At 33.6% G+C, this 24,291-nt stretch overlaps 3 protein-coding genes across 3 annotated transcripts; all 3 read left to right on the forward strand.

The window, feature by feature from the left end:
* The first annotated feature begins 283 nt into the window (after nucleotides 1-283).
* LOC115972766 lies at nucleotides 284-982 on the forward strand. Its single transcript, XM_031093022.1, has one exon. It carries the CDS (start codon nucleotides 284-286, stop codon nucleotides 980-982), a length of 699 nt encoding a protein of 232 aa, XP_030948882.1.
* Nucleotides 983-3,313: 2,331 nt separating this feature from the next.
* LOC115972767 lies at nucleotides 3,314-4,249 on the forward strand. Its single transcript, XM_031093024.1, has one exon. It carries the CDS (start codon nucleotides 3,314-3,316, stop codon nucleotides 4,247-4,249), a length of 936 nt encoding a protein of 311 aa, XP_030948884.1.
* A 5,437-nt stretch (nucleotides 4,250-9,686) lies between these two features.
* LOC115972739 (putative receptor-like protein kinase At4g00960) lies at nucleotides 9,687-15,673 on the forward strand. The gene is made up of 7 exons (XM_031092999.1): nucleotides 9,687-10,583; nucleotides 12,928-13,050; nucleotides 13,759-13,880; nucleotides 13,996-14,206; nucleotides 14,331-14,568; nucleotides 14,829-14,979; nucleotides 15,108-15,673. The coding sequence occupies exons 1-7, from the start codon at nucleotides 9,749-9,751 to the stop codon at nucleotides 15,411-15,413; spliced, it is 1,986 nt and encodes a 661-aa protein (XP_030948859.1). The 5' UTR covers nucleotides 9,687-9,748; the 3' UTR covers nucleotides 15,414-15,673.
* The last annotated feature ends 8,618 nt before the right edge of the window (nucleotides 15,674-24,291 follow it).

The following is a 24,291-nucleotide window of genomic DNA, read 5'->3' on the forward strand; positions in this document are numbered from 1 at the left end:
TAGAGCAGTTCATAATCAAAGAAAGACACTTAGCTGAGGATGAAAAATTCAACTGTAAGTCTTTCTATCACAACTCTTCTGATATCTATGTTCAGAACAATGCATTTTCAAATATGGCCGAGGAGGCGGGCCTTATCATGCCCCCACCGTCTCCATGAAGCTATTCGGTTGGAACTGTCGGGGCATCTGCAACGCCTCGACAGTTCGAGCCTTGAAGGCTCAAATAAAAGGGGCTAGGCCCGATTTAATTTTTCTGTCTGAAACTAAGGCTAGTATTAGTAGAATGGAGTTTGTTAAAAGGTCTATTAAGTTTGATCACCTGTTTGTTGTTGAAGCAAAAGGCAGAGCAGGAGGGCTCTGTATTTTGTGGAAAGATGGGTTGTCTGTTGAGGTTGTGGATTTCAACAAAAATCTTATTGCTGTTAAAATTTTTGATTCTGCTTGTGAATGGCTCTTGGTTGGCTTCTATGGTCCACCGTATCCATCAAAAAAGAAGAAGGCATGGGAAAATCTTATGGCATTACTTGAAGCTCATCATGGACCTTGGATGTGTTTTGGGGATTTCAACTTTGTGCTCAATGAGAATGAAATTTTAGGAGGCAAAAAAGGCAGCTCCTCCACAAATTTTCTTAAGGACCTGATGTTTGAGGTTGGGGCAATTGATTTAGGTTACTCTGGGGTTAAATACACTTGGGCGAAAGGTAGGTGGGGTAATGCTACAATTAAAAGAAGGCTGGACCGAGGAATTGCAAACATCTCCTGGAGGCTTGCATATCCGAAAGCAACTTTAACCCATCTCGGCGCCATTGGGTCCGATCATACTCCCATAGTGCTTGACACGAATCCTCAATCCAGCTTTGCTCACCGACCATTTAGATTTGAGGTTGCTTGGCTAAGGGATGATAGGTGTGCTTCAGTCATAGACAGTGCTTGGAATGATGAACACGGGGGCTCTGAATTCACTAGGTTGTGTAAGAAGTAGGCTGCCACTAGAGATGCACTAAAAAAGTGGAACAAGGAAGTGTTCGGAAAGTGTCAGGAGAGGATCAATGCCATTATGAAGCGTATCAAAGAAATTCAAAGTCAGCCCCCATCGTTTCAATATGGGGATTTAGAAGCAGCCCTTCAAGCAGAGCTATCAGAATGGCTCCTCCGGAGTGAAACACTGTGGTGCCAAAAATCAAGGGAGTTGTGGCTGAAGTTAGGGGACAAAAATTCTAAATTTTTTCACTTGTCCACAATTGTGAGAAGGAAAAGAAATAGTATCGATGCTATTCGAGACGGAAATGGATCATGGATTACAGAGGGCAATGCTATCAGAAAGAGGTTCCTTGACCATTTCAAGGATCTGTTCCAGCAAAATGAAGCTGAATTCCCGCCTCATTTCGAACATCTTGTTCTTCCTTGCATCAAAGAGGATGAAAATGCTGAGTTATGTAAAATTCCCTCTCAAGATGAGATTAAAGGCATCCTGTTCAGTATGAATGACCTTAAAGCCCCAGGCCCAGACGATTTTCCGGCTATATTCTATAAGAAGCTCTGGCCTACTGTCGGCGATACTGTCATAAATGCTGTCACATCATTCTTCATCTGTGGAACCATGCCTAGGGAGGTAAATAGCTCCCTCATTGTTCTTATTCCTAAAATTTCTAATCCCACTACTGTTAACCATTTCAGGCCTATAAGCCTCTGTAATGTGGTGTACAAAATTATATCCAAGATTTTGGTGGCAAAGCTCAGACCGTTGCTCGACAAAATTATTTCTCCAGCACAGTCTGCCTTCATCCCCAATAGATGGATTGCCGAGAATCAAGTCATTGTTCAAGAAATTCTGCACAGTTTCAAGTCTCGGAAAACTAAGCCAGATCTGATGGCTATTAAAATTGATCTTCAAAAAGCATATGATAGGGTCAGTTGGGACTTCATCCATGCTGTTCTTCTCCACCTCGGTTTCAATGAAGTATTCTCAAATTGGATTCTCAACTGCATTTCCTCGGTTTCCTTTGAAATCCTTGTAAATGGAGGAAAATCCGAGTGCTTCAAACCAAGCAGAGGGCTTAGGCAAGGGGATCCTCTCTCCCTTTACCTTTTCATTTTGGGGCAAGAAGTGCTTTCCAGGATGCTGGATAAGGAGCTGAGGCAGAGAAACCTATGTGGAATCAGAACTAGTAGAAGTGGACCCATAATTACTCATGTTATGTATGCGGATGACATCATTCTATTCTCCAAAGCCTCTAAAAATGATGCAACAACAATCAACCATATCCTGAATAAGTATTGCCTTTGGTCTGGCCAACAAGTTAATAGGGAGAAGTCGGGCATCCTTTTCTCTAAGCACACTCAAAGCAATACGCGCAGGTCCTTGAAGAGTATTCTCCATATGAGGTCCCTTAAAAATGATACAACTTATCTGGGCGCGCCGCTTCTTCTTTCTAGAGCGCCTGCCAAGGATTTTTCTTATCTCCAGTCCAAGCTTGAAGCTAAGCTCACGGGCTGGAGGACAAAATGCCTATCTTGGGCTGGTAGGAGGACTCTTATATGCTCGGTTGCTCAATCCATTCCGAGTTACAGCATGGCTACCTTCAACATACCCAAAAAAGTGTGCGAAAACCTCGACTCCCTGTCAAGGAGATTCTGGTGGAATCCTAAGAAATCAGAGGGCCATTTCCTAGCTTGGAGGGCTTGGGACAAACTTTGCTACCCAAAGAGTCAAGGCGGACTCGGTTTCAAAAAAGCAAAGGATATTAATAATGCGCTCCTCGCCAAGCTTGCATGGATGATCGCCTCCAAGCGAGATAGCCTGTGCATGAACATTTTGAGGGCTAAATATAAAGTGTCAAAGGATTGGTTGCACTCCGAGCCACCTAAGCGAGCTTCACCCATCTGGAGGGTTATTGAGCAATCAAAGAGTATTATTGCTAAAGGTGCATGTTTTGCTTTAGGCAATGGGTCTTCCATTGACATATGGACAGACCCTTGGGTCCCATGGATTGAAGGTTTCATCCCAACCCCCAAAGCAGAGGAGTTTACAGAACTACCTCTCCTAGTAAGCCACCTGATTGACTCAGAACTGCAATGCTGGAAGCAAAATCTGGTCAAGGAGTTGTTCAACTCCACTTCGGCTCAAGCTATCCTAGCCATCCCTATTCCATCTAGACCTGTTCCGGACAAACTCATATGGACACTGGACCCAAAAGGGAATTTCTCAGTCAAATCAGCGTATCACACTGGCTGCTCAATCCTACCTTCTCTAACCCCTCATGGAATTTCCTAGAATAAAATTTGGAATTTGAATCTACCGGAGAGGTTGAAAATGTTGCTTTGGAGGATTGGGGTAAATGTTCTTCCCACAAAAGAAAATTTACTTAACCGCCTCCACGTAAGTGATGCATACTGCATGTTCTGCAAGGATAGCATTGAATCATCAAGCCACCTTTTCTTCAACTGCCCTGCTTCTAGATCATTTTGGTTCGCTGTGTGTTGGGGTATTAAAACAGAGGATCTAGCTATTTCCCTCCCTGAGGATATCATCAAGGTCTGTCTGAACCCCCCAAATTTCCCTTGCGAAGATATTGAAAAAGGGCAGGTACTTCTACGGATGGTGTTTACAATTGAAGAAATTTGGATGGCTAGGAACCGGGCACTTCATCAAAATTGCAGATGGGATGTTGCTTCATCTATTGGGATGGTCCTGACCAAATGCTCTGAGTTTTCCACAATTCTAACTCCCCGCACAGAGCATGTTACTCCTTCTCCAATCCAAGCGTGGTCACCTCCACCGGAGGGTTGTATAAAGATCAACATAGATGCTGCCACATCTGCTACGCAAGCTGCCATTGCCGTGGTAGCCCGTGATTACCGTGGAGTTCCTCTCAAAGTTTGGGCAAGGCTGATTAAGAACACAAATCCTCTCCAAGCTGAGACTGAAGCATTGCTATGGGCTGCCAAACTTGCCAAAGTGGAAAGATGGACCAAGGTTTTATTTGAAGGGGATGCTAAGATTTGTTTTGATGCCATCAACTCACTGAATCAATCTTATCCCTGGTGCATTCGGACCCAGCTTCTCAATACTGTTACTTTGTCTGATTGTTTTCTTTCTTGTTCTTTTGTTTGGGTTAGTAGGAACTGTAATGGTGTTGCACACCAAGTAGCTAATTTTTCTTTGCGTTCCAAGCTTGCTTTTGTGTTTTTGCTTGATAATCTGCCCCCTGCCTTGTTGGCTGTTTGTAAGGCAGATTATCCTTTTTGAGTTGCGTTCTTCCAATAATGCATTGCAGATTATCAAAAAAAAAAAAAAAAAAAGTAGAAGGCAGAAAAGGTTGGCCATACGCGTTTACACGGATAGTTTGAGAAAAGTGAGAAAAGACTCAACTTAGAACTGGTCTTTACTCTTCTGGTCCAGATTGATGTCATTCTAATAATATTAATAGTAAATCCTAAGCTCATCTTGGACAGACCTACTCCACCTGTCGAGGCTCAGAAAATTAAGTGAGTAAATCAACTTTTGTTCAAAAATTTAAAGAGCATGTAATAAATCACAATTCTTATGCAGTGGTGAGTGGTAGAAAAAAGTAGTGAAGTTTATGCGAAATTGAAACCCTAAACCCTAAATCCTAAAACTCAACTCTAAACCACAGAGCATATATATAGCAGATGGTGAGTGGTAGAAAAAAGTGGTAAGTTTATGCAAAAAAGACACGCAACCAATCACAATCAGCCACATATAATAATTGTGGTAAAAGTTGTTACTTTTTATGTAATACTAGAATTACTCATTTCTATTTGGGGAAGACATAATTGCAAAATAACAATGAGTCCTCTTGTAAGCATACCCCTGTATAGAGGTGTTTAGGGTATTATATAGGTATTCATAAAATAAGAAAGAAGTGAGTCCTTGACATTCCTCGCTCATAGTTAGTGGGAAATCCTCCCTAAAACCTATTGGTAGGCTTGTAGCATATTATCCATGGAAAAATTATTAGGTACTCCCAGAATATTATAAATGCATACTCCTTCCTCTCACATGAATGGTGGGTCACACCATGAATTTAATTAGTGGGACCTACCATTCATGTGAGAAGAAGAAATACGCATTTATGATATTCCGGAAGTACACAATAATTTCCCTTATCCATGAGGTTTGAGGGAACATTTGTTAGACCTACACTCAAAGGGAATAAGTCTTGTCACATATAATGGGTTTGTGGTCGGTATGGTATAATAAAATTTTAGAAAAGTTAATAAATATCTTAAGGTAATTAATTTAAAAAATAGTTTTAAAAATGCTTTATGAGAAAAGAAAAATTAATTAACTTTTTTGACATGGGTTTGTATTCCAATGGATCTAGTGTAGAAGAGCACTACCTGATCCAAACTAGTTCCTTTTATAAAATAAGATTAAGCTACCACGAATTCAACATTACATCATAATATCTAGAAAGATAAATTTTTGAAGGAGTGAGTGTTCGCTTAAAAATAACTTCAACAAAAATAAAAGGATATTATAGTGGTATACACATTTTGAGCATTAGTGGTTTTGTAAGATTACTTTGGTAATTAGTGTTGGTGAGCATATTAATGAGGCATGTGCATAACTTAATACTGTATCAATTGTCATTAAACCAAGGTAGTCAATTTCGTACCGTACCGGCCGGTACCGCCGGAATATACCGTACCGATCAGTAAACCGGTACAGATACCACCTTTGTTTCGTACTGGAAAAAATACCGGCCGTACCAGCCACGTACTAGCCGTACCGGTGAAATCCGGCTATTTTGGCCGATAAATGGATACCGGGCTGAAAGTTCCGACAGAGCCTACCGTTGCAAAAAACCAGTAGATCTGTGACACTGAGACAATGACAAAGTTTCGGCAAAGACTACCGCTGCATCATGGACTCATTCTGTTAATTTGCATCTCTCGTTCTTACTTTTTTTTCCTATCTTCTCCTCTTCCTCGCTTAACACAATAACACCAGCTTTCTTGTCCCTGCGCATTTCACTTAACACCAACCTTCTCGTCCCTAAGGATTTGGCTTCTCAATGCGTTTGGCTTCTCAATGCATTTTCAAAACATGTGGCTGTGTTTATTCTTTTTGAAAATAACGTGTGGCTGTGGTTAAAGTTAAACTAAGGCTGTAGGTTGGCATTTTGAGATAGTTCAGGGTAGTGATAAGATTCTTTATACTTGTAACCGCTTATTCATGATTAATGGATTCTTGGGAATGATGACTTGAAATTCACCCGATGAGATTTTTTGCATTCAAGAGGTTTTTTCCATTTTTCAACAAATCACCGTGTCAATTTAATTTCTACTACACTTAATATATTTGGTGATTTGTGTGTACCTCCATGATTTGCATATAATTTGACCTAATTAATCAACTTAGATAATTGATTTAATTAACCGGGATCGATCTATAACCCAACATTGTGGATGAAATTTGCAATATTGAATCAATGGAGTTCAATTTTCCAACAATTAGAGTAACTACATACAACTTTTCTAATGTAAATAAGGTTGGGAAAGGAGAATTTGGTTCCTGTCTACAAGGTAATTTGGCAATATCATATAGTCAAGTATCTTAATTGTCTGTCATAACAGGTTAGATTCAGAACTTTTTTATTATTAAGGGTTTCATATTGAATATTTTGATGCATCCTTGCTTTGCCAAAAGCGCTAAATTGAACATCCTCAAGTCCCTGAACCCCATGCCACCCATTTCCTTTGGCATGCACAGCTTATCCCAGTTTAACCAAGCTAGCTTTTTCTCATCTTTAACCTAATCCCACCAGAACTGTCGAACCAAGGAAGTGAGCTCATCACATAATTTCTTCGGCAAGAGAAAGCATGACATGGAGTAAGACGGTACTGCTTGTGCAACCGCTTTGATCTGAATTTCCTTACCAGCAGTCATCAAGAGTTTTTCCTTCCAACCCGACACTTTGTTTGTGACCCTCTGTTTTAAATTGGTAAAAATATTACTTTTTGACCGGCCCACCAAGGATGGCAGCCCAAGTTAGGATTCTTGAGGCCAAATCTCAATTGCACCGAACATTGCCTTGATTGACTCCTTTAACTCATCAGCGGTGTTATATACATATGAATTCATTCCATTATTGAAATGAGGAGGAAGAATTTTTAATTATTTAAATATTATTTTAACTCTCCGCGTAACATGGGTGCTCAGAATGCAGACAATAATCCAACTAAAGACCACGCGCAAACATAACCTTCAATCTTTCTTTTTTCATTTTTAATAAGAAAACGTAGCCTTCAATCTATTTCCCTTATTGCACTTTCTCTCATCTTTCGTTACACTTTCCTCTGAAACAAACTGACACAAATATTTCAAAACCAATTATTCAGCCTCATCACCCAAAGAAGACCCAATCAAAGGCGGCCACCTTACCCTCTCTCTCCCCGCTTGTCAATGGCTCTCCCCTCAAATAAAACCACCAAATTAAAAAATTAAAGGGAAAGAGAAAGGAATATGGCACAAAACAATTTCAAACATTTGTTCAGATAAAGAAATTCAACAATTAAAAAAAAAATACAGAAAAAAAAAATTATTCAACAATGAGATTTACAAGCCCGCATATGTTGATGTTTGCGCATGAATCAAGTTTTCAGCCATATTCCAAAATGGCAGGAAATAAAAATCTCTTCAAGGTATGTATCAATCATTCCATTTCCAAATATATGTGGCCTACCAAATCAAGTTAACAAGAAAAATCATGTCAAAAACCCAGGAATGGTGGAGGATGGGAAGTACAAGTAGAGAGAGAGGGATATGTGGGTGGTATTGGGATCATTCTAAGTTCATCTTATAGGTGGTCTGTGGGTCAAGTCCGTGAAGGAGTGTGGTTCTATGAGTGCCATATCTGGGGAGTAGAGAGTCTGGGTTTGGAATTTCGGGGAAGTAGTGAAGAGTCAATACCGGAGAGGAGTTCGAGAAATGAGCATGGGTAGTATTTGATTCCTGGTTACTGTTGGGATGCCAAGAAAATGTCATTTTTTCTTGGTGGATGAAGCTTAAATCTTTGGTTAATTTTTTTTTTGGATGTGTTTGTTTCTAAGGAAAATTTCCAGGAAAGATGAGAAAGTGCAAAAAGAAAAATATAGATTGAAGGATGCGTTTACACGTGCATTTTGGTTTTTGTTTTTATGCTTTTTATTAATTTAGGCCACAGGGCAGTTCAAGTGGCATTCTCTGCGGTCAAGAAATTATATTTTATTTTGGTTGTTAGTTACATTAATATTTTTTATCAATTATTGAATAGTGGAGACCATTTTAATACAATATCAAAAAGTTAGAGGCTCAATTAACATGTTTAAAAAATTAAAGATAAAATTAAAATACATTGTAAAGGACAGAAACTAAACATGTACTCTTAAATTTAAATATTTAACCATTACTTAAAAGTAAGAATATAGACATTTATACTTGGATTTAATTAGTTTCTTCTCGGTTTAGTCTATGACCGTAGCATTCAAGCAATTCTATGGTACTCTCAGGGTGGCCAAACAAAGAATAGGGAAAACCTACCCTAGTCTCTATTATTTATGCAATTATTGGATTGAGCAAGATTTATGTACAGTACTTATGTACTGCTCTTTAAGTTCCTATTTTAAAATTCTGTCATGTGGATTTTGTCTCATGAGATGAAAGTATACTTTTTAGTTAAGTAGTCACATGACTGAATCTTAAAAGGGAAATCTAAGGAATAGTACCTAAAGTACTGTACCTAAGTTTTATCCTATTGGATAAGTGAACATGATTTTCCCAAAAAAAACAAAGAATAGAGAAAACTTACCCTAAACCCTGTCATTTATGCATTTATTGGATGAGTGAACATTACAACTCAATGCAAACCAAATAAGGGCAAGCATACTCCTAACAATATTTTATTATGCTTTTACCAGTTAGTTTAACTGATAAAATCTCTAATAGTTATATATGAGATTTGAGGTGCAATCTCCGCCTACATAAAAAACTAATTGATGTCTTGATTTGATGATAGTTATTATCAGGAGTGGACAGCATAAATTGAAACTCTCTTTTTAAAAAAAATAAAAAATAAATTCACAACAAGTACTTGACCTTAAAATGGCAACAGCAGCCTTCGATGCTCTTGTTTTGTCAATGTGGTACAACAATGACTTCCCCACATATTTTTTTGGTTGCTTTCGACAAGTACCGAAAATGTTCGTAATTAATTTTGTACAAATTTTACGTCCACAATGAATTGACCCTAACGAGGTATCCTCTTCGAAATTCTTTGACGGATCACTAATTTGAATAGAAGATTGACAAAACAATAGTCAAATGATTATAAAGTTAATGAAAAATCTTCAAAATCAATTGATTTAGCCAATCATATTCCTACGGCACTACCTTAATATAAATCTGTGGTTAACCACCTTAATATAAATCCACTTGCTTATATTTATAATAAAAATATAAAAGAAAAGCAAAAAAAAGAAAAGAATATTTCATTAAAAATTTATCAACTTGCCCGTCTTATTAAAACATTTAATGAAATTTGGCAATATTTGAATACCATGGGCTTTCACCGGATAACCATCTAGCACGTTGTACCACTTGCAGCTCAAAGTTCATACAGTCAAATCAATCCCATATATTCATCATTACTTTACAATAAAATGTACCCCATTATTATTGCTTCACTTTACTCCTTGACATGAAGGTTCCGAACCTAGCATTCTATATTAAATCTTCCCATTAATGCAAAAATACAGAGTGACAATAATAATGAGCACTTCAAGATTATCACTTTTCTTCTTCTATGCCATTCTCATTTTCCTTGTTAATAATCCCACCATTAATGCGCAGAGAGATCCCTACGTGCTTCACGAGTGTTCAACTACTGGTAACGTTACTAGTAACAGTACCTTTAGAGCAAACCTTAATACCCTCATCTCCACTCTTTCTTCCAACACACAAATCGATTATGGGTTCTACAATTTCACTGCCGGAGAGGGCACCAACAAAGTTTACGCCACTGGGCTTTGTAGAGCTGATCTTTCACCAACTGATTGCCGTAGTTGTGTCAACATATCAGCTCACGAGCTCTTACAATTGTGTCCAACACAGAAAGGGGGTGTCATGTGGTACATGAATTGTACAGCTCGATACTCAAACAACTCGATATTTGGTGTTATGGAAACTAAACCTACTCGAGCTCTTGTAAGTGGTGATGTCTCGAACTTGACTGAGTTCAACGCGGTGTTAAAACCCTTATTTTATGACCTGAGAGTTAGAGCTTCAGCTGGAGGTATTTTTCGCAAGATTGCAGTTGGAACTGCGTACTATAAAAGTGACAACTATACGATGTACGGGCTTATGCAGTGTAGTCCTGATTTGTCAGAAATCGATTGTAGTAATTGCTTAGTTGATGCTCAAAGCTATATTCAAGATTGCTGTAGTGGAAACAGGGGACTGAGAATTCTTGCACCAAGCTGTAATTTAAGAATAGAGACCGACCAATTCTATGACAGCACTCTTGTTCAATCTCCACCGTCATTATCTCCTCCTTCTCCTTCTCCTCCGCCTTCAAAAGGTACGTTTCCCAAAAGGACATCTTCTGAATTGTACTTCTATATAAATATTATATCTTATACATTAGATAATTATTAGAAAAAAATCTAGGACGACATATTTTAAAAAAAAATAAAAATTTATTAGAAGTGTGAGAAACGATAATTATGTAAACATTTGTTTCTTAAATAAAAAAAGGTATCCATATGCTAAATGATTTATAAAAAAAAAATTATTAGCATTGAATAGTTGTTGTTGTTGTTGTTTTTTTTTTTTTTTTTTTTTTTTTTTTTTTTCAAATTATGTAATTTCTTTCACTAAATAAACAGTTAATTCATGGAATAAGCTAATCCAATATTATGGGAGATATTAGCAAGGACCCATTAAGTTGTTGTAGCTTCATAAATTTTTATTTGTAATAATTGGTACTCGATAAATTTGCTCATGAAAAGTGTTATTTGCTCATCTTTTGTGCCACCTCTCATTTTGTACTAATGATTTTAAATTAAATTTTATAGATGTTACAATTGAAGATAATTTAAACAATATAGATAAGAGAAATTCTTAGAAAGTTTCCATAAGAAAAAATACTTAGAAATTAAGTAGCTTGAATAAAAAAAAAATGCTTTTGTTTATTAGTAGGGAGATAAGAAAAATCCCGTATTTTTTTACTCATAAAAAGTGGGGTATATATAATTTTGTATGTTCAAGTAATTTAATCAAAGTTTGAAAGTCGTTCTGCCTGTACGAAAACACATGCTTTAGTTTATAGCGAAGGAAATTAGCTACCATACAAGCGACAATGTAGATTTATTTATTAGAATATAGGACCACTTGCATGGACAAGTCCTGGGAGTGTGGGAACGATAAATCACAATTTATCATATAATTCCAATTTTTGATTCATGATTTTCTCCGGCTCCCGGTGAAAATAAAGAGGATAGAAATTTTGGGTGGAAAAGTTGGTGAAAAGGTAATGCTTTTCATTATTTGATGAACGAGGAAAATCACTCAAAACAAGGGGAAAAATGATAGAGTCAAGTGTTTTTCACCAGGTCCTACCAAATTGGGGGAGAAAATTTAACTAAAATTGAATAGTTAAGTCAAAATAACTTATTTTCCCTCTTTCCTGTGTGAGTTTGTTTCTCAAAAAAAAAAAAAAAAAAAAACAATCATTTTGGTCCTATCCCAATCTTCTTCTTTATCTAATGTAAATTTACACAAACTTTAATTTTTTATTGCTCTCATTTTTCTTCTCTACCAAACAAAGAAAATTTATATTTATTTTCCACCATCTGATTTTTTTAATATCCCAACCAAACATACAAGAGCACAAATCATAAAAAAGTTGTAAAATTAGACATGTAATTTGTTATGTCTCTAGAATTATTCTATTTATCTTTCTACTTTTCTATTCCTCACAATATTTTTCATCTGAGACTTTTCCAACCACTGCTCCAAAGGAAGCCTTTAAGCTTTTTGCTATCTACGAGCATGTGTTTACCTTTAAATTTAATAGCCACCAAAGTATAATTAATGGCGTTAATTTCTCAGGTTGCTTTAGCATTTTTCCTTGTGAATACATGCTTAATGCTTCTGCTTATGCTTCTGAGATTCAAGATCATTATTCTTGACTGAAATTTCAAACCAAAAAGATATATATATATATATATATATATATATATGTATGTATATATATATATATATATATATATCAGAAATAACGATAGATCATTGGTGTGACTATATGTCTATAACTAGTATAAATTTGGTGGATAGGTTTTTTTTATGAGTCTCTTACACTGCAGTGTCCTTAATAATATAAAATCTTGTGGTTAATTGTGATAGGACCGCTTGCTCATATGCAGCCAAAATGATCAACTTCCATGACCTGAAGAATAGTATAATAAAAAAATAAAAAGGTCCCCCCCACTTGTCTTAGTGGGTTGTTATGTGGGGAATGGTGATGAGTTGTGCAGCGTGGCAACTTGTCCAAGTGGGATATCTTTTTACACCTCACAATATTTATCATATATTTCTAGGTCACCAATGTTTCTTATATTTTTAATCAAGCATTTACTTTATTTCACACTTAAACTAATTGATGTCTAATAAGTTAAGTGTTAATAATATATCCATGTGAAAGTAATATTGTTCGAGCTACAAGACTATTAATTGTGTTTAATCATAAATTGATAACTCAACATGGTGTGAAAACGAATTTATATCAATTGTTGATTTCTAATTAATTATTCATGCTTTCAACTTTTGTTTTCAATTTTTAACCTTTTTTTTCCCGCTAATAATGTTAATTTCAAATTCAAGCTTGGAATGTTTTATTGAGTATAGATTTCTGATTTTTACAGGAAAGGGGAGTAACTCATCTAAAACTATCATCGCCATAGTTGTGGTGGTGGTCATTCTCGTTGTAATAATCATCTGCTTCTGCATCTCTTTAAGGGTGAGGAAGCAAAGAAAGAAAGCTAAAAGTAAGTTGAAAATTGGTTTGTTGTTCCTATTTTTAAATATATAATTTCTTTAAAATATAAGAATAAATTCAGACAATAAGTGTGTGTGTTTATATATGCATATATGATGCTTTATTTATAGGCAATACTAGTGACAATTGACTTTCAAGGCATATATTTTTCCTTTAAATTTATAGGTAAAACGGAACATGAAATAATGTGGGGTATTTTTCAATGAGTTCTAGTTCAGATTATTGGGTCACCAGATAATAATAACATTCAAACTAACATTCAATATCAATTCTGATTGCTATCTATATCTCCTCCTATTTTGTAGCTTGGTGATCATGATTTAGAGATAGGCTTAATCTTCGTATCCTGAGGTGATTTAATAAAGATGACACCTTTTGCTTTTGTGAGATAGATAAAATTTGAGGTGGTGTGTTCATGATACTTGTGTGGCTTATTATAATAGAAAACAAATAGGGGTACCTACAAAACAGAATAAGCTACCATCGTTTTAAAATTAAATCAAATTTTCTAGAAAGATAAGCTATTGAAAGAGCTAGTGTTCCTCTGGAAAACATTATCTGCGCATTAGTAGTTCTCTACGATTACTTCAGTAATTAGTGTTTGCGAGTCTATTAATGACGTATGCACATAATTTAAATTGCATCAATCTTAACTGCTTATCTAATGCTGATGTATTGACTGGTTCCATATGTGAAGCAGTGGATGAAATTAGCAGTACTGAATCCTTGCATTTCGATTTTCCAACAATTAGAGTTGCTACAGATAACTTTTCTGATGCAAATAAACTTGGGCAAGGCGGATTTGGTGTTGTTTATAAGGTAATTTGACAATTCCATATGATCAAGTATATCAATTGTTTGCCATAACAAGTTAAATTCACAATTTTTTATTATTATCAAGGGTTGCATACTGAATATTTTAATGTGTCTATAGGGTAGGCTCTCCAATGGACAAGAAATTGCTGTCAAAAGGCTATCCCAGGGTTCTGGACAAGGTGATTTAGAATTTAAGAATGAGATATTGTTAGTTGCTAAGCTTCAACATCGGAATTTAGTTAAGCTTCGAGGTTTCTGCTTGGAAGGATGTGAAAGGCTTCTGATTTATGAGTTTGTGCCAAATGGAAGCCTCGATCAAGTTATATTTGGTATGGTTGCAATTCTTCCGTAAATTCTAGATTTATTCATAATATTTTATAGGTTGCATGTATTCTCAAATACACTTGGATGTGTCATTTTTCAATAGACTCATAGTTTAAATGAATAATCTAGATCCTACAAAACGTGCATATTTGGATTGGCAAAGGCGTTACAAAATCATAGAAGGCATTGCTCGAGGTCTTCTTTACCTTCATGAAGATTCTAGACTTCGCATCATTCATCGTGATCTCAAAACTAGTAATGTTCTGCTAGATGATGAGATGAATCCCAAAATTGCAGATTTCGGCATGGCAAGATTGGTTATACTAGATCAAACCCATAGTAATACAAATAGAATCGTCGGGACATAGTAAGTATATATCCTAGCAAGTAAAATTTATAATTACTGTAATATTACATGTTTGTATTGTCAATTACAAGAATTATGTTGCGTTGTAAAAACAAGTCCCAAAAAATATTGAACCATCTCCAATAAATTAGAGAAAATTAATAGTATTTGAAAATGAGTGCTAAGACTTAAGAGCTCTGTTGTCATTTAAATTAGACTAATGTTACTAATTTCTATATGCCGTGAGTATATAAAGTTATGTTATTAATTTTCTCGTGCAGTGGATATATGGCTCCAGAGTATGCATATCATGGACACTTCTCAGTAAAGTCCGATGTCTTCAGTTTTGGCGTGTTAGTTCTTGAAATGATATGCGGACAAAAAAATGGTTACTTCCGTAATGAAGAAAATGGGGAGGATCTTCTTACTTATGTAAGTACAATATCTTCATATACATTTTCCTTTTACCCTAGATTGAGCTCTACTTGTACAGTGATATTGACAAAATAAAAGAAGTTATATGCTGAATATTTGTGTGTGCCATTTAAATCATTTTGCAGGCATGGACAAATTGGAGGAGCATGACAGCTTCAAACATTATAGACCCCACATTAGGGGTTGGTTCAACAACAGAGATAATCCGATGCATTCACATTGGATTATTATGTGTTCAAGAAAATGCAGCTGATAGACCAACCATGGCTTCAGTCGTTCTAATGCTTAATAGCAACTCTATCAGCTTATCAGTACCTTCACGCCCTGCATTTTTTATACATAGCAACGTTGAACCAGATTCGCAGTCAGATCAATCTATTCTGCTAGCCTCAACAAATGATGCTTCAATTACTGTATTACATCCTCGCTAATGTTTGATCAAAGTAACTAGAGGTTCTTTATATCAGTTTTGAGAAAAGATTATTTATTGAAGTAAGCACGTTGAATAATTTTGAGGACTATACTACCAGCCTTTCTCTTGGCGGGCTGAGTTGCTACTTCGTGATGTTATGCAGCAACACATTATGATGACCATATTCAATTGTGTTCAAGATTTACGTACTCCAAATATTCTAAAAGTAATGCTACAAGTACAAATTATTTTATAACATTTTTACAAAATGTTGATGCAGCCAGCCTTTTATTGATTTTCATTTAGGCTCACTATTCATATCATTTTTTTCATTTACCAAAAATCAATCATTATATCAACAATTTGTAAAAAATTTTGCAAAATAGTTTGTACCTTTAGGATTATTTATATTCTAAAATCAGTAATAATTATATACTAGTACGAAGTAGCAAATTAATTCATGCATCATTTAAGATGAAAAAAGTAAAGAATTTTCTACGCACTCTTCAAATGCTGTAACTAATTTGAAAATTCACACACAATAAGTCCTGCCTAATTCGTTAATTTTATTAAATTATGGTCAAATTCTTCAATTCTTTGTCATAAATTTTAAAAGATGCAAAAATATATAGTGTTGATATGTTTTTACGGAATCACATCAGTGTACCATTTCAGTTAATTTTAGTCAATTAGGTCTATTTCCATCCAAATTAGTCTATTTGGTTTGATTGGGTCCATTTGATTTTGTTGGGTCCATTCAGTCCACATCGGTTCATTTTGTCTTTTTTGATCCACTTTGAAGAATAAGAAATTTGAAACTTAAAAATTTTAGTTGTAATTAACTAATTATACCAGAAGAAATTAGAAAAATAGAGTGCATAATAATAATATTTAGAAGAATATAGAAAACTTCAAATAAGAATAAAATTAATCAAATACACCAAAACAAAATATTACATATTTGTAAAAATAGAGAGATAAAAATTACTTTTAGAAACTGTTTAATTTTTAGGTGGAAACAAATTATCTACAAAAGAATTTAGAAAATACATTACACATTATACTATCTCAAAGTAATTATATCTTCCCACATATCGTGTGAGTCTACGCACGATTAGTGACTATTAATGAACAATACATGTCTAATTTGATTCCAACATTTTTAGTTTTGTTTAATTATTGAACCATTTGTGCTCGCGCCTAAAAGGGGTGGAAAATGTTAGACACTAATGCAAATACATGAAATATTAATGATTTTTCATTTTTCATTTGAGTCATATTAATGAAGAAAAATATTTTTTAGATCATTTTCAAAATTGCAACCACACCCAAACATGGATACTGACTAAAATTTCTCGAGTTTTTTTTTTTAGTTACCTATATAAGTGTTTTTTTATTTTGATTTTTTTAAACTTATAAGAACTTTTTTTTTTTTTTTTTTTTTTTGGAGAAACAAGAAATTTTTTGTTTACAGTCAAATAAGTTATTTATTGTACTTTTAAAACAATTTAATGTTGTATTCCTTATCTAGCAATAAATGGAATAACTTTATTCAAAGAAAAACAGGAAACCGTCTAATTTCTTATAAAAAATATATAATTTAACAAAATTATTTATTTATAGATACATAATAATTTAATTGGGTTTTGGAGGCCATAAGTGTAAATATTTAATAAAATTATATATATATATATATATATATATATATATTTATATAATCAATTTCTGTGTAAGAAATTTTAAAATATTCTGGCAGGTCATGGTCCCCTAGCTCTAAAGTGTCTTCATTTGCTTACTACATAAAAGGAGAAAAAAACATTTTGAAGATCAAGAGGTTGATTTTTCCAAAAGTAATTTGTTCGTCTTTTAACCATTGAAGGATACACAATTAATTATATATGCTGCTTATACTTCCTTATATATGTACTGCCTCACTTTAATTTGTTTGTCCATCTTGAAAATCTAACATTCTAAGAAAAGTATAAACAAAATATAATTTAATACAGTGTTTCTAGATTTTTTTTTTTTTTTTTAAAAATCGAGCTTATAATTTAGATTGTTTAACTTAATTTATATATTTAGACCCCTGTAAATTTAGATTGTTTAACTTAATTTATTAATCAGGTTGTTATTTAGGTTTATTATGCAGATCTAGGTTAAATAATGACCATCATATTAGAATAGCAGAAAAATAAAGAAGACAAGCGATGTGATGACCTAGGAAAACTAATGAAACCATCCAGTTTTAAGGTAAAAAACCTGAGAATGATTTAACTTAAACAATCCATAAGACAATAAATTCACTAAATAGAACGAAAGTGTTTACAATAGATTTTTTTACCTAAATCTAATGCTACCTCTTGTAGTACTTACTTACATGACCACACACAGCTCTGAATTCACGAACTATTCTATTTGAATTTGTTGCACATAGGCACTCCAATTTGTGACTTTGAGATCCTACTCAAAGGTTTAGATCATCAACAGTAGTTGATCTTCTATGTTGCAACTTATCTCCACCGGTTCAAGCAATATTAATCTAATCTTCGGAAGATGTTTGTTGACTTAAAAGGTTACAGAACTTTTCAGACCTCACAGGAGTAACTCACAAGTTTTTGTAAATGTGTATTAGGGTTTTGCTTTTATACTTAGCAGTGTTGGACTCAAACTCTAAAAATTTTGTAGGCTTTTAGGCTTTATTTAAAATCTGTAGAAATCGCATAGTTCGATCGGTCGAAGGTCTCTCTCGATTGGTCAAGCAAGGCAAATTCTGAATTCTTCTTTTTGCAGCTTACTTATCCTTAAATCTTGACTTGAATTAACTTTAGCAATGTCTAAAATTGTTCTAAGACATAAATATCTTATACTAGAAATGTTTTTATACTTGGTTTGCTAACATACATAAAATTAAAACCTAAACATTAGAACCTAATATATTTCATTCCAAAATTTAAACTCAAATAAAACAAAAAGTTGACTCGGAGGTAATTATAAATTTTCTAAAAGAGGAATGATCTTCTTTTGCTTCTTTTAGACATTTGATTGACAATGCAAAAATTTTAACGAAAGCCTTTTTTTATTATTATTAGATTTTCTTTCGGTATGAATAGAGTATGTTCCTCCACACTTTATTACTACAATTCTAGTCGATTTGACTTTTAATTAATGAATTTACAACCTTCTTCTAATAAAACAAAAATGAAACACATCAACTCAAATAAAACAAAAGAAAAAGTACTATTGATTTTGTCAGTTAGAATAGTTAGCAAATAAAATAAAAGAAACAGAGTAAGTAAACACAGACAAATTGAAACATATAGATATTTAGGCATTGTATTTTAGTGATATTTTAGTGATATTGTATTTTGGAGATATTGTAGAACTTTCATATGTGAGAATCATAGTTTAAATTTCCATTTTCCTACTTATTTAGACAATATGATATTCATATTTAATTAATAATACTTGATTGGTACAATTTAGAAATTAAATTATACATGTTTGAACAATGTTAGGGATACAGTTTTTTCTACACTTAATTCCACACCCTGCTTAAGAGTTAATTTGTGGTTGGTGCATAATTTAATACAACATGATCAAGTATCCCTAGTGAACCCATGGGAAAGTGTTAAAAGAGTAGTATTATGAGCACAACAATTTCACAACAAAACTTAAACGGTAAGTTATTACTAGGATTCATTTCCATCTACTACTAAGATAACATTTTTGCCTGCTATTAAAACTTTGTCACTTATTGCACCTGTAAATTTATTGGATCTTGTCATAGGACCACCCTAATCTGGAAAAAAAAAAATGATTACCTATAAATTCAAAAATTTTATGATTTTTTTGTGCTTAAAAAAATTTTGAGACTACTCCTAAAGGTTTTTTTAGGCCCAACATAAATTACACTTGGACAAAGTTTGACTACAAACTTGGTTGTAAACTAAGTTTACAACTCCCCTTAATTTTTTATTTATTGGATGTGAATTTTGACAAATCCATCATTGAATTACATTTTCTTCTTATATCCTCCATGCTTGCAAAATTTCAATAAGATCAAAGATCAATAACAATGTCATCAATCAAATGTTTAAGTTTCGAGTTTTTGTAATCTAAAATTATATATAAAAAATAAGTTTATAGATTGAATAGTAAATAACATTTTATTGGCATAAAATTTGATATTGTTTTAAAAATATAAAGAATATATAATTCAACGATTAGATTTTCAAAATATATAGTCATGTTAATTTGTTTAATGAGGGTTGAACCTAAAGCTACAACTAAATTCATAACCAAACTTTGTAATCGAATTTTGGTTCCCGTAACAATATATTAGGCCCTTACAAACAAAAAAGAAATGTCCGAGAAAATTTTTATTGAACAAGAATTTTGAAAGAGACGTAATTTGTAGAATTGATAATTAGACTATCATGCAATGATTAAAAAAAAAAAAAAAAAAAAAACTCAGAAGAAAATTATAAGATTTTATGTATATGCGTGTGTATTTTTTTTTTTTTTTTTTGGGTCAATATATAAAGTTCTGTTTTTACTAGATTTTGAATAATTTAAGTTCCAAAATGATTACTCTAGAAAAAATTCTAGGAGCTGACATTGCATGCACCAAGCGAGGAAATCACCTTTCACTCTTTCATCATTGTGGCTTGTCTTCTTCTCCTTCTATTTCAATCAATGACATTTAGAGACTACATCGTTATAATTTTAGAGACTACATCGTTATATATTTTCGGATATTATACGAGTTTTCAAAGTGTGTGAAATTGAAATCCCTTGTCAAGGGACAAATATTGAAGCATGCAAAGTTCAACACATGCGTGTACAACATGGAAGAAAGGAAATGGTCATTGTGGGGGGTAAAAGACTAATAGGCCCATGTCGATGTCTACACTAGGACAGAGGCCCAGCCCAAGGAAAAACACCTCCTTAGCCATGGGAGAATCCTCCTCGGCATAGATATAGCCGAGGGTAAAAGAGGCAACATACCACCGGTAGGGACACTCCATATCATTCCACAGGGCAAGAAAAGCATTAAAGCAGAAAAAGACAACGGAGAAAACGGAAGCGTCTAAGGGAAAGGCTGCCATTATTGCATTCAGTGCCTTGTGCCTGACAAGGCGACACTTCTTTGTCCTTACAACCACTCCCAACAACTGGAGGGAGGGGCTGATGGGACAAGTATCTACCCTAGGGACCCCATTCAGGAGGAAGAAAACGACTATAAAAAGGGAGTAAAGAGAACCAGAAGGAGGGGAGACCCCCCCCACACACCAGAGGCACTAGAAAAAGCTCATCGGATCGTGCCGAGGACCAATTCTCTTTGGTAAACTCGGCCCATGAGGAACACCGTGATGGTTGTTGTCCATACATTAAAGTCTAACTCTTTGGCCCACTCTCTACAAATTCATTGTATCGGGCTCATTGGTCTAAGGTCCCATGCATCTTGGGCTTAGCCTGAAAAACGGGACCCTACAGTCATAAATTCTTAAACTAATTATTTTTTCCCTGAATTTTAAACAAATATATTTGGTAACATTATATGTGGTCCCCTTGTTTTAACCTCGTCGGAATTTACATTTATAATATTTTTAAAAGACTTGTATTTTAAACAATATTATCCAACTTTTGTTTTTGTTTTCCAAACTTAGAAAACTGCTTTTTAAAAATTGCATTTTAATTTTGAAACCAGTTTCAAAACATAATTTTGACATGATATTTGGTTATCGCTCCTCTTTCAAAAAAATATATTTTTAAGAAGAGAATACCAACAAAATGTTGTTTTGGTGATATTTTCAGTTTTGAGAAAAAAGTGTACTTCTTGTGTTTGATTAAATAACACAAATAGTGGGTCTCACAATATCCCAATTTATTTACAAGATTGTTATGGAATTTAGTCTGAGTTTTCGGAAACCACCTAAAACTTGTTTCCTGGTTTTAATTTCATTTTGCACAATGAAAATTGGATTCAGGTTTTTTTTTTTTTTTTTTTTTTTTAAAAAAAAAAAAGCTAAAAACTCAGGCCAAACAACTATGATACTAGTCGGGTCCACGAGTTTTAGAAGCAAAAAAAAAAAAAAAAAAAAAAAAGGGTTAATATTTCATTCTCACCATTTTTTAGATAGGTACATAGGAGAAGAGAGAGAAAAGTAGGGTTTGAACTACAATTCACAAACATAGAGCACCACAAAAGATGTCACTAGTGGGTTATCATTTGAATCCCTAATCTCACTTATTAATAGAAAAAAGGCAAAAATACCATTTTAGTCCATACATTTTGGGCTCACAATCAATTTGGTCCCTACATTTTAGTAGCAGTCAATTTGGTCCCTCTTATTTTCAACTTACACTCAATTTGATCCCTACAGTTAACTAACTAACGGAAAATGTTTACGTGACAAACGGTTTACACAGTTGGCATACCTAATATTAAAATATTATATAAAATGCATGTTGATATGTCTGCTAATTTGGCCACATCAATGTTTAGATGGCAAACAAAGCCACGTCAGCTTAAATTCGTTTTTTTTTTTTACCCATTTCTTTTTTTTCATTTTCTTTTTTTCTTCTTTTAATATTCTTACAAATTTTTTATCCATTTAGAATTTCATTTTTATTTTCTCAACATTATTATTTTTTTGTTTCTTGCAATTTCTTGCTAACCAAACAGAATTTCATTCCAATTCCTTTCTTGATAATCAAACACTAATCTAGTCCAACAATTGGAGATCAACACAGATCACATTATTTCTAACCGTCAATTTGGCTTTCAATCACAAAAAAGATTATGATATCAGTCAAGAAAGGTATGACCATCAAGAAAGGTATCGGCAAGAGTACGACCATCTTCCAATTGCCTTCCGACGAAGATTAAAGGTTGTTGATCGGAAGGGATGACTTTTTTGTCTTGGATCTTGGCCTTCATGTTTTGACCATATCAGAGCTTTCCATCTCCAGAGGGATGATCTTGCAGGTTAAGGTTTTCACAAAGATTTGCTTAACAGAAAAGGGATGGATCTAAGATGAGTGGTTGGTGGATCTGGGTAAGGTTTGGGGTTTAGTTTGAATTTGGGATATGGGTTCTTTGGCCATGAATAAAAGATTAAATGATTAATGAGAGAGAGAGAGAGAGAGAGAGAGAGAGGGGGATGAAAGCTTAAAAGATAGATGAAAGAAAAAAAGAAAAAGAAAAAGGGATTCAAAGTTCATACGTTTTTTTTATGATACTGTGGGTTTCTTTTTTTGGATTGTGATACTATGGGTTTCTAAAAGAAAAAGAAAAAGTGAAAAACTAAAGATAATGAAAAAAAAGAAATCAGTAAAAAATATATATATATATATATATTTTTAAAAGGTAACGTGACTTTATTTGCCATTTAAGCGCTGATGGGGCACATCAGCTACTAAAATTTAAACATGTTAGCATCTCATTTAATATTTTAATACTAGGTATGCCAACTGTGTAAACCATTTGCTATGTAAGCGTTTTCTGTTAGTGAGTTAACGGTAGGGACTAAATTGAGTGTAAGTTGAAAATAAGAGGGACCAAATTGACTGCTACTAAAATGTAGGATCAAATTGACTGTGAGCCCAAAATGTAGGGACTAAAATGATGTTTTCACCTAGGAAAAAAAAAAGTTTCTATATTAATTTCTAGGGATTGACTAATACACTTTTTAGTTTTTACAATGGTGGACTGAAATGGGATGAGCTAGTACGCTTCTTTGATGGGTTTTTAAGGGGAAATCTTAAAATTGTATAGGTATATTATTTTAAGTGTAGTACGTTACATTCTCCAATTAAATTTAAATATATAACTACATTGATTTTAATTGTACTTGAAAATGATAATATTGATTGTGATTTATTTGTAAATATAATCAATTAAGTATTTGGATTTAATTAGAAAATTCAGTGTACTTCACCAAATGAGCTATACCAAAGTTTTACTTGTATTTTAAACACTTCACCAGTCAATAATCTTAACCAGTGTTTAATGGTAGTCGAAAGTTTAGACTCTAAAACAAAACCTAAAAAAATTATTAATGGATATTGTTCCATGTACAAGATCAATTCGGTGGAAATAAAGTTTGGTTTAGGAATTTCTAGTACTACAATGCTAAACTCTCCTAAGTAGTTTACTGGGTCTTTTATTTTAAAAATAAGATAATGCTCCATATTATTTTTTAGAGAGTACAGTTTTTAGCAATAACTATAGAGTTGCATCCTTTCTCACAACCATCGATATGATAAATTGTTAATAATAGATAATACAAAATTTCAATTAAAAAAAAAATAAGGAAAATTTTATAAATACATATTATTTTATAATATTTTTTTACAAACTATTGATGTGGCGAATTGTTATTGGTAAGTGAAAAAAAATTATGTTATTGTTGAGTTTAGATGAGAGTTATTAAAAATCGGCTTCATTAACAGTTTGTAAAAATATTGTAAAATAATTTGTAACTGTAGCATTTATCATAAAATAAACAAAATTGTTAAGGAAAGATCTACGTAAGAATCTACAAAGATTTTTTCAATTAAAAAACTATAAAACAATGACGTGTGAGTAGCATTTGTCTAATTTGAAGTGCATGCTTCAGCTCAATCCTTGACCCCAGCTAATATTTTATTTTCATATGCCCTGCACCGAACAACTTTCGGAACAAATGTTTTCTAAATACTGCTGATGATTCTTTAACCGTAATTCTTAAAAAGAAGAGAAGAAGAAGAAGCAAACAATAGAGAAAAATAATAAGGTTGAATTGAAACTTAACTGTTTCAATTCAAGATTAGATTTTTTGAGATCATGGGCTTCCTAGACTTCGAAAAATCACCAGGCACAAGCTAAAAGCCCCACACTTCTCTATAAAGAT

Source organism: Quercus lobata, unplaced genomic scaffold, assembly GCF_001633185.2.
Source record: "Quercus lobata isolate SW786 unplaced genomic scaffold, ValleyOak3.0 Primary Assembly Scq3eQI_73, whole genome shotgun sequence".
Classification (NCBI taxonomy): Eukaryota; Viridiplantae; Streptophyta; class Magnoliopsida; order Fagales; family Fagaceae; genus Quercus; species Quercus lobata.